We start from the raw sequence: 13,445 nt of genomic DNA, 5'->3' as shown, positions 1-13,445 counted from the left end.
GCCGTTATCATCGCTCTGTCTCTCTCGCACCCACACGGGACGACCCATGAGTGCGAGAGACACAGAGCGACGACTCTCGGAATCGGTCCGCTGGTGGGCTGGCGGGCTGGCGGGTCGCGACGCCCCACGACGTCGTCCTGGCCGTGCTGGCCGCCGCGTGCTCGCATTACGCACTTGGTTCTAATTGCCATCCGATCTGCCGTCCGCCCGGCCGCGCGCCCCGCCCCGCCGCCAGATCGAGTTTCCCATTCCCCACGCACACCTGCCGGCCATTCTTCAAGCGGCCCGCCCAGCCGCTCTCGCGGGGGAGGAACGCCCATTCCAGCGTGTATTCCATAAAGCCTCCTCCCTCGAAAAGGACAGCATTCGTCCGCGTTATAGCCGCACGCACATACTCGCACGCAGGGCGACGCATAGCGGGGGCGGATGGACATGAAGGCTCCTACAGGCCGAAGGGTCTCGAAGCCGGATCGGTGCGGGCCGGTCCGGGTCGGTCCGGGTCGGTCCGGGTCGTCCACTCCACTCACCTGGAAGTACGACAGCGGGTTGGCGGGCGGCACGCTGGGGTCCACCAGCTCCATGTTGTGCAGCCAGGGCAGCAGGTACTGCAGCAGCAGTTGGCGCACCTCGGGCCGCGCCGTCTGGAAGCGGTGCGTGATTTCTGCGGACAGACGGAGAGACAGAGGCGCAGAGTGAGACGCGGTCGCCCGGGCACCAAACCAAACACATCACACACACGCGGCAACACACACACACCACACACACACACACACACACACACACACACACACACACACACACACACACACACAGAATGAGGGCCTCTGCTGGAATATCGGGACCGCTGGCGGGCTGGCGCCCACTCGACCCGAAAGCCAGGAAGCGTGGAAGCCCGAGGGCAGCGGAGACTGCAGCGCCGCGGCGAGGCGAATGAATCAAAAGCGACGCCTGCGGGCTGATTCCGAAACACTGCTTCCCTCTCTCTCCCCCCACTTCGGTCCTACGAATGGGGCGTTCCGTAGGGTTGCAAGACAGAGACAGAGAGGACACCGCGCGGGCCGGGTCAGCCAGCCGCAGCCCTGCGTCGTCAGCGAGGACAAAAAATAAAGTAAAAATAGGACTGTTTGAGGAAAGGCAAAAGTGCGCCATTGTGACGACGACAAGAATCATGTTCGCTGCGAATCCGCGTAACAAGTTAGTTTTTAGTTTTCCCGAGCATTTAAGGGGGCAGGGCGGCATGGCGCCCGGCAGGTAGGCACTCCCGGGCGCAGAGCTGTCCGCGGGCCTGCCCAACGATCGGGGGCTCTCCTCGGGGAGGGAGAATGGGAGTGGGGATGCAACCGATAGTTCCGGGAAGCGGGGTATCGCGACCCAACGGGGAGGGCGCAAGTCGTGCCGCCGTGGAGGCCACCTACGGGGAGCAGCCGCCGAGGCGGCCGCGGGGCACCGATGCGATGACGCTCTCGCCTCTCTCGGCCGCGCGGCCGCACGGAGCGCGAACAACATTGTGTCCCCGGAGACGGGACGGGGAGGCCACGCCGCCAGCCCGCCCGCCCCCTGCAACTTTCAAGGACCGCCCCGCCCCGCCCCGGCCGGCCAGCCTACGGAGTTCCTGTCGGTTCCTTCCGGTCGCGCCACCGCCGCCGTTACAAAGAGGACGCGGCACATTATCCCACTCCAGACAATATCGCCAACAACGGGGGGGGCGGGGCGGGGCGGGGCGGGGCGAGGCGGGGCGGGGCGAGGCGGGCGATATGGCGGCCCAAGTTGGCGGCCTCTGCGTGCTGCGAGGCCCGGCCTGCCCAGGCCCGGCCCGGCCCGCCCCAGCGGGACGCATCAATCTGATATTGACTTTGAGCCACACTTCCGGCGGTGCGGCGCGGCGCACTCAGCCGGGGGGCGCCTCTGGGAGCGCGACCTGGCGACTCGCCGGCCCAGAGAGTGGAGTCAGTGCGCGCGGCGGCGCGGCGGCGGCACGGCGCGCCAAGTTGGAGGGAGGAAAGTTTGTCGGACAATCTGCTAACGAGGGCCATGCGGGCGAGAGCGGGGACCGACACACACCGGAACCCTTTCAGCGGCCCCCGCGCCCAGCCCCCCGTCCAGCCCCGCGCCCCGCGGACACGCCGCGGACTTTATTATTCCAGCGGCCGGTAAGTGGGAGCCGACTTTTACAATTAGGCGTAGAATCTCTCTCTCTCTCTCTCTCTCTCTCTCTCTCTCTCTCTCTCTCTCCACAGACTTACGCTCAGAGACACGCACTCACTTACACACGCACACAACACGCAGCCTCACCTGAGAACATGGGCATGGTGAGCTCGGGGTGCAGCTGGGCGAGCTGGCGCGAGAGGTAGAGCTGGGAGCGGCAGTACGTGGTGGACAGCAGCAGGTCCAGCGTGCCCTTGCCTTGCCCTGCAACACAAGGAAAGCAAAAAGGAAACAATCAACAGAGGGCGAAACGCGCAGCGCGAAACGCTAGTGGAGAAAAATGTGCTTTCCAGGAACCCCCTTCTGGATAAGCAGCACAGCCGGGGCCGCCAGGGCCTGGGCCAGAGGGCCGGCCGGCGCCGCGCAGTTTCTCATGTACGCCAGGCGATGCCGGGCGGTGCCGGGATGGGGGCACTCCGCCCGACTCCGCCTCCGCCACTCCGGCACCCCGGAGCGCGTTTCCGACCCCGTTTGCCCGCACCATAACCGCAGCGCGGCGTGGCGCGCAACATTTTCAGTTTCTGCCCAACGCGGCGCAGTCATCGAATGCATTACCCCTGCCTTTTTATTTCGCGCAATCGGAAAACAAACGAAGGAAGATGCGGAAAAACGGCGGCGATAACGAACGGAACGACAAGTTTGGCGCGGGTCGCGGGACGGGGGCGACTTTCCGCGAAATGGTAAACTTGCTCTCGGGGCGGCGGGGCTACATCGCGTCAAGGCCGCGCGCATGCCACGCCAAGGAGGTGCCACCAAAGAACCTTTTTCTTTCTTTTTTGATTTTAACGTCAAAACAAATAGTTTTCATTAGTAGTAACCTTTCCTATGCCAAAAATTGGGTGGTTACGACTTTCTGCGGTGTGTGAATCAAATATGGACGCCGCGGCACCGAACGGCCCTGTGCTTGGCAGTAAATTCTCCTGAACGCAGACGTGCACAACACGGCGACCCGGACACGGGGCGGCACACTGTGGGACGCGCTCGGACTGACTCGCCCACTCGGTTTGCCGACGCCAATACTCCATTTCGGCGTGTAGCGGCCGCACCAAGTCGGAGGCGCCTTCCGGAGGGGAAGGCAGGGCGCTGCTTCAAGTTGCAGAGCGCAGCGGGGCGGCGCGCGGCGCGGCCAAGGTGGAAGGGATCAACCCTCTGCTCGCCGCTGACTCGTACATCAGCTCCAACTTTCATCTCGCCTGGCCGGTCAGGCTAAGCTGTGGGGCCGGCCAGTGGACCCCCGCCAAGGTGCGGGAGGCCAAGGCCAGGCACGTGGGGGGATGGAGAGGTCTCGTCTCGAGCCTCACCTAGAGAGACAGTTTAGAGATGCTCGAAAAAAGAGACGCTCCTTCCCCAGCATGACGCGTAACTGTGACGGACGAACCCCGGGCCGAGGCTAGCCGCGCACGTCGCTCCAATCCAATAAGGGCGCCCAGGTTGGTGCTTGCCGGCTGATGCCACACATCAGGCCGGCCCAAAATTCAATACACTACGTGAGTCGCCGCCGCTGAGCCGCCGATCCAGCCGACGTAAACACCGCGGGAACTGCGGCTTAGCGGTCTACAGAGCAGGCCGTGCGACAACCCGCCCCGAAAGCGGGGTTCAAGGAACCCCTTTCCGTGTAACTAATTTCGAACAGGATGCAAGTCAAGTCGGCCTTTCTCCCTTGAATAATGAAACTCCTTGAAGCACCACCGAAAAAAGAGTGTCTTGAACGCCAGTCCGGCTAAGAGAACCCCAAAAAACCGGAGAGCGTTAATGCGTCTTTGGGGGTGCACCTTAAAGACCACTTGAGACACTGCTGCGCTGCCGCGGGTTAACAAGGCGCCCTCCCCCCTTCTTCAGAGCCTAATTCCGCCCCGATTATCGCAAAGCAGAATGCAAATTCCCGTCGGCATAACTTAGTCGGCCGGGCAGCACCGGCAGCGCGGCGGCACCCAGAGGTACCTCCACTGGGAGCCCCGGCCCGGCCAGCAGGGGTCGCGGCTTAGCACTTGGAGCTCAGTGCCGCGTTCCTAGCGCATCGCTGGGGATAGCAAAAAAGAAAATGATGATAAAAGTTTGCCAAGAGAAGAAGGGAGGAACGCAGCCTTGGCGCGCCCCAGCGCTACAAAAGCCTATTTGCACCCTCGACGTGTGAGTCACCGAGACGCGCGAACGTGACGGACTACAAGACACGCCGGCGTCCTCGGACACCCTTTGAGGCCCCAGCTAAGCCCGTCGTCCGGACGCGTCGACCCCCGTCAGGGACGACACGGCTCACCTCCAAGGACACGACTCACCGCGTGGCTGGTCACATCCATCGTCTACACCACAAAAAGTTGTTTCTTGAACCTAGCTACCAAGATTTACTTCAAGTAAAGTCACTTAGAGCAACATCTTGATTCGAGAAACGACCCGTGTTGGCCATACAGACGGCCTGCAACCACTCGGCGAGGTGCCGATGTGCGCGCGCCGAAAATCACAACAGCATTCACAACAACAGCAACAACGAGAACAACATCGCTCGGCAAGCATCGTTTCCAACCGGGCGGCCCGAGGAGCAGTTTGCACAACCCCGCCCCGCCCCGCCCCGCCCCGCCGGGCCGTAGACGTGCGGTGCATATATGCGGCGCTTCAAACGAGCGGCATTCATTCATTCCGGCGCGCAGGCCCACTGCGAGGGAAGGGCAACGGCCCTTTCGCGCCCGGAGCCGTGCTCAAATTACGTAACGGCGTCACACCGAGCAGTGGCGTGGCCAGCAGCGTGGCTGCAGAACGCAAAGTCGGGCAGAACGTCGGTCCGGCAGGCGAAAGGAGGTTCAAACCTCCCCCCGCGAAGACGCCGGCTAGCTACGCCACTGGGAGGGCAAAGTAAGGACGCCGAGCGGAGAAGTTAAAGGCATGGAAGATCAAGCCGATGCACCTAGCCTACCTCCACGGCCGTCGGTGGAGGCCATGCCGGCGACGGCGCTGCTGGTCGCGGTGGCCGCAGCCGAGGGTTGCTTGTGCACGGCGCGGGCCCCAAAGGCGCCCACAGGCCGAGGGCCACTGCGGGGCAGGGGCGTGCGGGCCGAGGGGGGGCTCAGCCAACAGGTGTGCTCCTCGGCGCCCCGCCCCCTCGCCGAGTCCTCGCTGGCCGGGCCGCGACTGCCGCGAGCACGGCGAGCAGGGCGCGCAGCGTGGACCGCCCGGCCCGGCTCCGCCATGGCTACGCCCAGCGCCGCAGCCGCAGCGCCGCGGCCCGGCGGCCCGGCCTCGGCGGAGGCGGAGGCCCGCCAGCGCGCTGCGCGCCAGTCGTCCGACAGCCACCGACGGCACCCGACGCGGCGCCGCGAGACTAGTCAGGGCCCCGACGCAGCGCTGCACCAACGCCGGCCGTCGAGGCGCACGCCGCGGCCCCGCGGCCCTGCAGCCCCGCGCGAGGCTAGCAGCCAGCCAGCCTTCATTTCCGGCCCGTTTCCGGACGGAAGCACCCAGTGACCCTCGGCTCCGGTGCTCCGCTCCCGCCTTTCGCTCTCGGCCTCGGCCCCGGACGGCCGCTCCGCCCCGACCTCCGCGCTTCGGGGGACGTTTCGCGACATTTCGCCGCGTTTGCGCGCCAAAAATAAAAGTACAGTCGCGCGAAGACGAACCGCGGCCAAGGCGGCGCGGCTGGAGCAAGGTAATGTCAAAGGCGACCCTCACCGGGGTGTTTTGAATGGCAGGGAGGGATCCCACCACAAGCCCCCGCCACACTGACGCACACGCCCCTTTCTGATATCCGCCAAAGAATGGACGCACGCGAAGAAAGAGACTCACAAGACTCGATTCTAGGAAGGAACTGAAAAGAGAGAAGCGACTGAAGCAAAGTTCCAAGCTTTTCCCTTTTTCTTCTCTCTCTCTTTTCTTCTTGCACCGGCACAAAGTGGATGCGGGGCCGCGCCGCAACGCGCAGGCTGACCCACTGACCCTAACGGCCTAACGCACCGCGCCTTGAATATCATTGCGCAGACAGTAGCCACTGTGGACGCGGGTGCGTGTGTGTGTGCGTGTGTGTGAGTGATTGAGTGATTGAACGAGGGGGCACTCAGGCGCACGGCGATACGTATCGCGATACCCGACACGGCCAGATACACAGACTACCCGACGGGATGTCAACAAACACGAAGGGGCCGCCGAGCGACGCCGAGTCGCATGCTCGGCGACACCGTTTTGGCGAATCATTTTGGCTCAGATAACGCGCGGAAAGAAGGGCGGTCAGGACAGGACACTCAGGCGAGTCACAAGTACGCACGCCCACACGGCCTATCTGAGAGGGGCTTGGGAGCCCCACTTACGAACCGCACGCCGTTTGCTCGAGGGCCCCGACAAGGCAAAATGTGATGCGAAAATGAACGATTACGTGTCGCGACTCTCCAAGACGAAGCACTGATGTTCGCTTTCCTACTTCGTCTACCCGCTTCCGTAATTTAAGACTGAACAAACCGTCGTTGAGATTACATTATCGGTAGTGACGCGCTTGGTGCGCCGCGTTAGAACTTTTTGTTGTTGGTTCAGGACGTCTGTCGACTGTCAATTCGTTCTTGGTGTTTGTAGAGAAACACTTGGGCCATGCCAGAAGCAGGCAAACACGCGCACTCGCTCACACACACACACACTCGCCTCCTACACTATAGGGAAAAAGGAACGCGGAAAACGGCCCTAGTCCCCTCATTTGCCCGAGTGAGTCTGTGTGTGTGCCAGTGCTCCGGATGCCTACATTCTCCCCCATTCGCCAAAGTGGCGCTAGTCACCGTGTTAGTGATAGGCCAGGCGGCGGGGCCCGCAAAACAACTCACTCGCTTGCCAACGGGCTGCCTCGCACCCCGCCCCGCCCCGCCGTGCTCAAGCGATTTCCAATAGGCACGGCGGGGCGGGGCGGCGGGGCGCGGAAGGGCGAGCAGCGACACGCCGACACGCCCCGAATGGACCTCAAGGGGCCCATCAAACAGGCGGAGCAGTAACTGAACGCCTTCTTGACGGAGAGAGAGAGAGAGCGGCGCGAGAGCACTCTTTCAAACGTGTGTGTGTGTGTGAGAGAGCGAGAGGGCGCGAACAAGCAAAATTTCACACTTGAATCCCTGAGCCTCCCCTGAATGAATTGGTACAGTCCACGGACTCCGCGGCTATGCCTGCCACGCCTGCCACGCCACCCCATCCGCCCTCATCCCGCGAAGCAGGCAAGCAGCTTTGGCGCCACGCCCCGCCCCGCCAGGCCACGCCACTAAGCCGCGCGGCGACCGCGGATTTCAAATTCAATTACGGCAGCTCTAATTCTCGCGACCCTTTTTTTTCTATTTCCTTTCATTTCTTTCCCCTTTTTTCCCGCGGGTGGCGCTGTTGGCGCCGCGCGGAAGACATCCGCGCTAATCTACCTAATTTTCATCCCCGGTTTGCGTCCCTTCGTCCCCGTTTGCCGTTTTGGAGCGCGTTTTCCCATCATCGCGGCGAGCGTCCCGCCGGAGGGGCCGGGCGGCAAGCCGCGGACAAACCGCGGACAAACCGCGCCGGAAAAGACGTTTCGGCCTCTTTATCTCGGCACTGCAAGCAAAGTCCCCCATTCATTTGCCTTCCTCCTCCGACGCGGTGTCCAAATAGAAATAAACTTCATTAAATTCCGATTCAATTTGCCGTGGGGTCTTCAAGTTCGTCGTCGCGGACCACACAGCCCGTTGCTGGCGTTTCAAGCGAGCGCCTTCGTTTCTTTTCTGGGTCACCAATTCTTTTTTCCAGTGCGGTAAGAAGATTCCCGTCCGAGTTCTTCCGGTGACGTCGCCTTCACGCGTCCGCCGCGTTCGCCGCGGAGCGGAATAATACTGACAAACGGCTTCGGGGCGCGTCGCGGCATCGCGGCATCGCGCGTCCGCGGCACGTCGCGGGTACGCTCGCTGGGGGGGGGGGGGGGTTCCCCCGGGGGGCGCTGTTGGCCCGGCAGCGAGGGGCGCGCCGACAAATGCAGGGAAATCATTCCGTCTGATTTCCCATGGAGGCAGCCTGCCTGCCCCGCCTGCCCGGCCAGCCAGCCCGGCGTCGTCGCTTCACACGCGCGGCGGGCGCACTCTCAAATATTTACCTCGATCTTTCCGCCTCCCCCCACCCCACTCTCTCTCCGAGGCCCCCTACGGCCCCGCGCCGCCAATCGCCAGTCAGTCCTGAAGAGCCTTTTGTTGGACGGGCGTATCGAGGGGGATTGCCAACTTGACGTAACCAAAACGACATCATAATGTAACGACATGTAAATGTATGTTAAACTTGCTGAGCGCCGCGTGCGCCTGCGTGTCGCGGCTGTCTTGCCGCGGCGCCACAACGGCCTAACAAGTTTGTATTTGTGTTGCCGATGGAATACATTGCGTTCGCCTTGTTGGGTTGGCGATCCTGCCATCGAGTGGGCCAGCCACTGCGAAACGGGAAAGCCGTCGGGAATCCGGCAAAATTTCTTCAGCTTTTTCCTGTCGACTACATGGAGACAGTCAAAATTTTCAACTTTTCAACATGAAAAAAAATTGTCCTAAAGTTTTTAAATTTATTTTTAAGTAGAACCATGAACTATGTCTTCCATTAACCAAACTCGTTCCCCTCCCTGCTGCTCGGCTATTTGCAGCGGAACCCTGAACCACGAGCCCCCCCCCCCCCCTCCCTTCGCGGAGGGAGACAGGGGCGGAAGGCGTCGGCTCCAAATCGAACTGACGTAACGCTCATCGACCACCAATCATCGGACTGATGCCGAACAGTAGCTTCTCCGCTCCGTCTCTCTCGCACTCGCGGGGCATTCAGTGAGTGTGCGAGAGAGAGAGAGAGAGCAGCCAAATCACGGACCTCATTACCGCGGGGTCGCGCTTTGTCCAGGAAACCCTTTCGCGCCCCGCCCCGCCCCGCCCCGCCCCGCCCGCGTATAATTAGACCCGTCTTGAGTCAACAGGCGGAACAGAAACGCAACAAGGGCGACAGCCAAACCGAAACAGGGCAGGGGAAACCTGGGAAATAATAAAACGGAATGAAGGGTCGGGCATGCGCGGCACACGGCACTCTAAGCCACTCCACGGCACTCTCACCGCGACACGCTAGAGGCCCTCCAGTGCCCCTCCCATCCCCCTCCCCCGCCCCGGCCGCCACAGCCGGTCCGTCAGGGACAGATACGAGGGGATGGCACAACCATAAAACCGCCCCTTCAATAACACTTTACCCGATTTCGCAGCGAACACAGAGCGCGCGCGTCCCTGTGTGAGTGTGTCCGTCTGTCGGTGCGCCTGGTGCAAGTGCTCGCGGGGGAGGAGACACACCGCTCGAGGGGGTCTCTCGGACGACAAATACCCTTTAACCAATCCTCGTCGGGACCGCCTGCGGACGGGTAGGACTGGAGGGCTGGGGCCCCGAGACGAAGAACCCCTCCGGGTTGGCGGTCGAGCCACGCCGAGCCCCGCCACGCCATGCATGAGTCCACGGACGAGCAGCCGCGGCCTCGCGGCGCACAAGAGCGCGCTGCAGCCTCGACTCGCCGCGCATCTCAAGCGAGCCGCACAGAGAGCGGCCCCGCCCCGTGACGGACAGTGTGGGCAACGCCGGGCAACGCGCGGCCTCGGGCATGCCGCCGGCCCTGACCCGCAGGCCGCAGCCCGCACCGAGACGCTCTTAGACGCGGCTGAAAAGCCTTCGCTCGGCCTCAGCAGCGCCTTCGTCTTCGTCGCGTGTCGCTCTGCCTCACCCGCGGCCCGTGGGTGCGACGGAGACAGCCTGCTTGGCTCCGCGGCGTGACCGGCGGCATAACCGCGAATCACGAAGGCGCCACGGCCTCCCCTCCCCCTCCCCTCCGCCGCCCGGTGCACCCAGCCCCAACCCTGTCCCTATCACTGTCAGCCAGTACACGCCCCGCCCCGCCCCGTCTGGCGGCGACTGCTGCAGCGGTGCTGCTCCAAGCGGCGTGGCCGGCCCGGCCGGGCTTGCTCGACAGGGCCTAACAAGGCACGCATAAATCAGGCCCTGGAATATGCCGTCGTGTCCAGCATCCGCCGTCCCCCCCCCCTCCCCCAACCCACCGGCAGTGGCTATCAGCGGCGAGGCTTATCAACGGCACGCCAGGCGTCATCGAGCTGCCGGGGAGGAGCCGATAGGACGACGACGACGACCCGGACCACGCCACTGCTGCTCGGTCTCTCTCGCACGCCTCCGCGACGCCCCACGAGTGCGAGCGAGGCAGCGCGGCCCGCTCATTGATTCATTGGTGCCCTTCGTCATGCAGTGGCGCGACAAACTCCCACTTCGCCTTCGCCGCGCCTCGCCGTGTTGTCTATGGTCCTCGCGGTGGAGCGCGGCCCCGCGGCCCCTCGAGCGAATGTGGGGCACGACACGGTCGCGGCGGCCTTGGCCGAAAGAGAGTCAAGAGCCCGCGGCCGGTGGTGTCCACGCACCCTTGGCTGATTGCGAGTGAGGGCCGCCGTGACCTTGGCCGACAGCGAGTGAAGGCCGCCGTGACCTTGACCGACAGCGAGTGAAGGCCGCCGTGACCTTGACCGACAGCGAGTGAAGGCCGCCGTGACCTTGGCCGACAGCGAGTGAAGGCCGCCGTGACCTTGACCGACAGCGAGTGAAGGCCGCCGTGACCTTGGCCGACAGCGAGTGAAGGCCGCCGTGACCTTGGCCGACAGCGAGTGAAGGCCGCCGTGACCTTGGCCGACAGTGAATGAAGGCCGCCGTGACCTTGACCGACAGCGAGTGAAGGCCGCCGTGACCTTGACCGACAGCGAGTGAAGGCCGCCGTGGCCTCGACGGCCTTGACAAGCAGCCAGCCCCTTCCCTCCAGTCTCGGGGAAGCAATTTGAAAGTGTCGCAAAATAATCGGCCAGTGCATCACGCCGGCTTAGTCGTGAAAGTTGCCTTAATCCACCTTCCCCTCGCCCCCCTCCCTTTTTCGACCTGCACACCGCGTGGTTCGCGTAGCGTGGCGGCCAGGCGAGCCAGGCCCGGCGGGGCCCCGCCGGGATGCAGGCCGCGCCCCCAGAGCCCCCGCAGCCCCGCGCCGCGTCATGACAACTCCCGGGGAAAAACATTAAACACACGAAACGAGGGCGAAAATAGAGAGGAAAACACCGTAGATTAATGAGCGTGCGCCAGCAGCAGCTTGCTAGCGTCAGCAGCACAAGGCGGGCAGTGTCTCGCCCGTCTCGCACACTTCCGGCAGCGCGCTCGCATTTCCGGGCGCGTGTCGATGGGGTATCGATTTCACGGACCAGTGCCAAACCGTGTCGGACACTGTTTGATTGGACACGCAACACGACAGACCACCTGCTCGCCCTGTCCGCCCGGACTCGGCCGGGGTGGGACCGCCGCCGAGGCACGGCCGGAGGGTCGGGGAGTGAGCGGAGGCAAAGGAATCAGACGACGGACAGCAACGTGCGCGGAGCTCTCGGCAGCTTTTCCTGTTCAAGTTTTCGATAACGTCGCGCACGTGTGTGTGTGTGTGTGTGTGTGAGTGCGCCCAGCCGGACTCGCCCCGCTCTTGATTAAAACGCAGAGCCCAGCTGGCCACCCCTCCCCTGCCTCGTGCGCCCGCCGCCCCCCGGAATCCAAGTCAGTCGCTCGCGCACAACAAAGACACGCATCTGTCCGGCGGGTTGCTGCCCTCTATATTTTTCGCGAATCCCCCCCCCCCTTTTTCACACACTGGAAACCGCGTCGTTTCCGCGTTGCTTCCGGCCCGCCACACTTTCACGCCAAATTAGCGGTGGAAATGAGGCGCCCCGTATTTTGCTGCCGTTCCGGTCCGTTCCCTTCCGGTCCGGCCTTTCCAACGCCGTGCCTTGCCGCCTTTGAAGGCCAGGGCCGCCAAGGGATGATCGGAATGGTACCCCCGCCACGCCGCGGCCGCGCCTGGAGCAAACGTGCAATCACATGCAAATCACCGTCGTGCAACAGCACTAGGCAGCGAAGTCGATTGAAACGGAAAACACCGACACGCATGTGGAGTGTTTAGAAACTCTAATTCCTAACTGTTGACTTGCAAAAAAAAAACAAAGAAAAAAAATAAACGAGCTGCTGTGATGGAGAAAACCTGGCGCGATATTTTTTTTCTCGATATTCCTCTTTTCTCCGACTCATCTCCCGGCTGTCCCGCGTCGTCCACCTCACCCGGAAAAACCGGCCATAAATCATGGTAAAAAAATAAAATAAAAAATGAAAAAAAAGTCTAGAGCGGCCGGTCTGCCCCCTGCAGCCGCGACGCGCCGGACAGATAATTCCGAGCGGCCGGGATGAGGGATGACGACGCCCCCCCCCCCCCCCCTGCATACTTCATCCGGGATTAGCGCGGCCAGCGGGGCCGTTCTGCAAAACAGCCATCTTTGACGCGCGCCGTTTAAATTTAGGCGCCGCGCCGTGCCGCCGCGTCACTCCCGAAGGGCGGCGATATTCCGCCACTGGATTGACACGTCCAAACGACGAGCACTGCGGAAAAACAAAATTACGCTGGAACTTTTGGGAGTGTGTATTTGAACCGCGTCCTTTTTTGCGTGCTACACTGCACTGTGCTGTCTGGCAGTGGCCCGCGCCGACAACGGCCAAGCCCCAATCATCCATGTCGTTGAACCGACGCCGTCGGCGGAAGAGCGATGACAGTGTCGCGAGTACAGTACTGCATGAAGACAGCGCCGCCGACCCGGTGGCCGCCTTCCCATTACCATTACGGGCTAGATCGTAACTAAGCGACTCGGGCCGGGCGGTCCGCGTCGGCCTTGCATCGAAGAGCGCTGTAGAGGCGCAGGCACTTGAGAGGGAGGCCTCGCTTTGCTTTGCTTCGCGTGGCGCTCCGCCGGACGGACAGCAACCGGCACCAAACAAGACGGCGCGGCCAGACTTGACCAGAGAGCGGCAAAAAGGGCCCGGAAGACGCGGGCAAGAGGGAGGGCCCACAAAAGGCACTGTGTCCGAGCTCGAGGGGTGGAACGGGTGGAAGGGGTGCAGGGGGAGGGGGCCGAGGGGGAGACACAATTATTGGACGACGCCTTGTGCCCTGCGCCCGGCCGGGCTTCGGCCGGCAGCGTATTACGTGGCTGAAAGAGAAAAACGAACCGGCCTCAAGCCGCCACAGCGTGCCGCAGCACTGGCCACAGCGCTGACCGGACCTCCACGACAAATCCGGTCCGCCGCACGCTCTGCTGGGCTGGGTGGCGGCGACGAACACACACTAGCACACAGAGAGCGCTCCATGCCTACCGGCGTGTACTACACCACAATAAAACCAAGCCTCCGCCGCC

At 63.0% G+C, this 13,445-nt stretch overlaps 1 protein-coding gene across 1 annotated transcript in view; it reads right to left on the bottom strand.

Moving 5' to 3' along the window:
* The window catches only part of LOC117653511 (protein furry-like), an 89,319-nt gene that overhangs the window by 20,260 nt on the left and 55,614 nt on the right, over nucleotides 1-13,445 (bottom strand). The window contains exons 3-4 of the mRNA XM_034399225.1: nucleotides 2,293-2,409; nucleotides 528-661 (exon numbers count right to left, since the gene is read on the bottom strand). Coding sequence (XP_034255116.1) covers nucleotides 528-661; nucleotides 2,293-2,409 — 251 coding nt within the window. The remainder of the gene's footprint in view (nucleotides 1-527; nucleotides 662-2,292; nucleotides 2,410-13,445) is intronic.

This window comes from Thrips palmi, unplaced genomic scaffold (genome assembly GCF_012932325.1).
Source record: "Thrips palmi isolate BJ-2018 unplaced genomic scaffold, TpBJ-2018v1 HiC_scaffold_8, whole genome shotgun sequence".
Lineage (NCBI taxonomy): Eukaryota > Metazoa > Arthropoda > Insecta > Thysanoptera > Thripidae > Thrips > Thrips palmi.
Note: the sequence above shows the minus strand (reverse complement) of the source record. Positions and strands in the feature narration are given on the sequence as shown.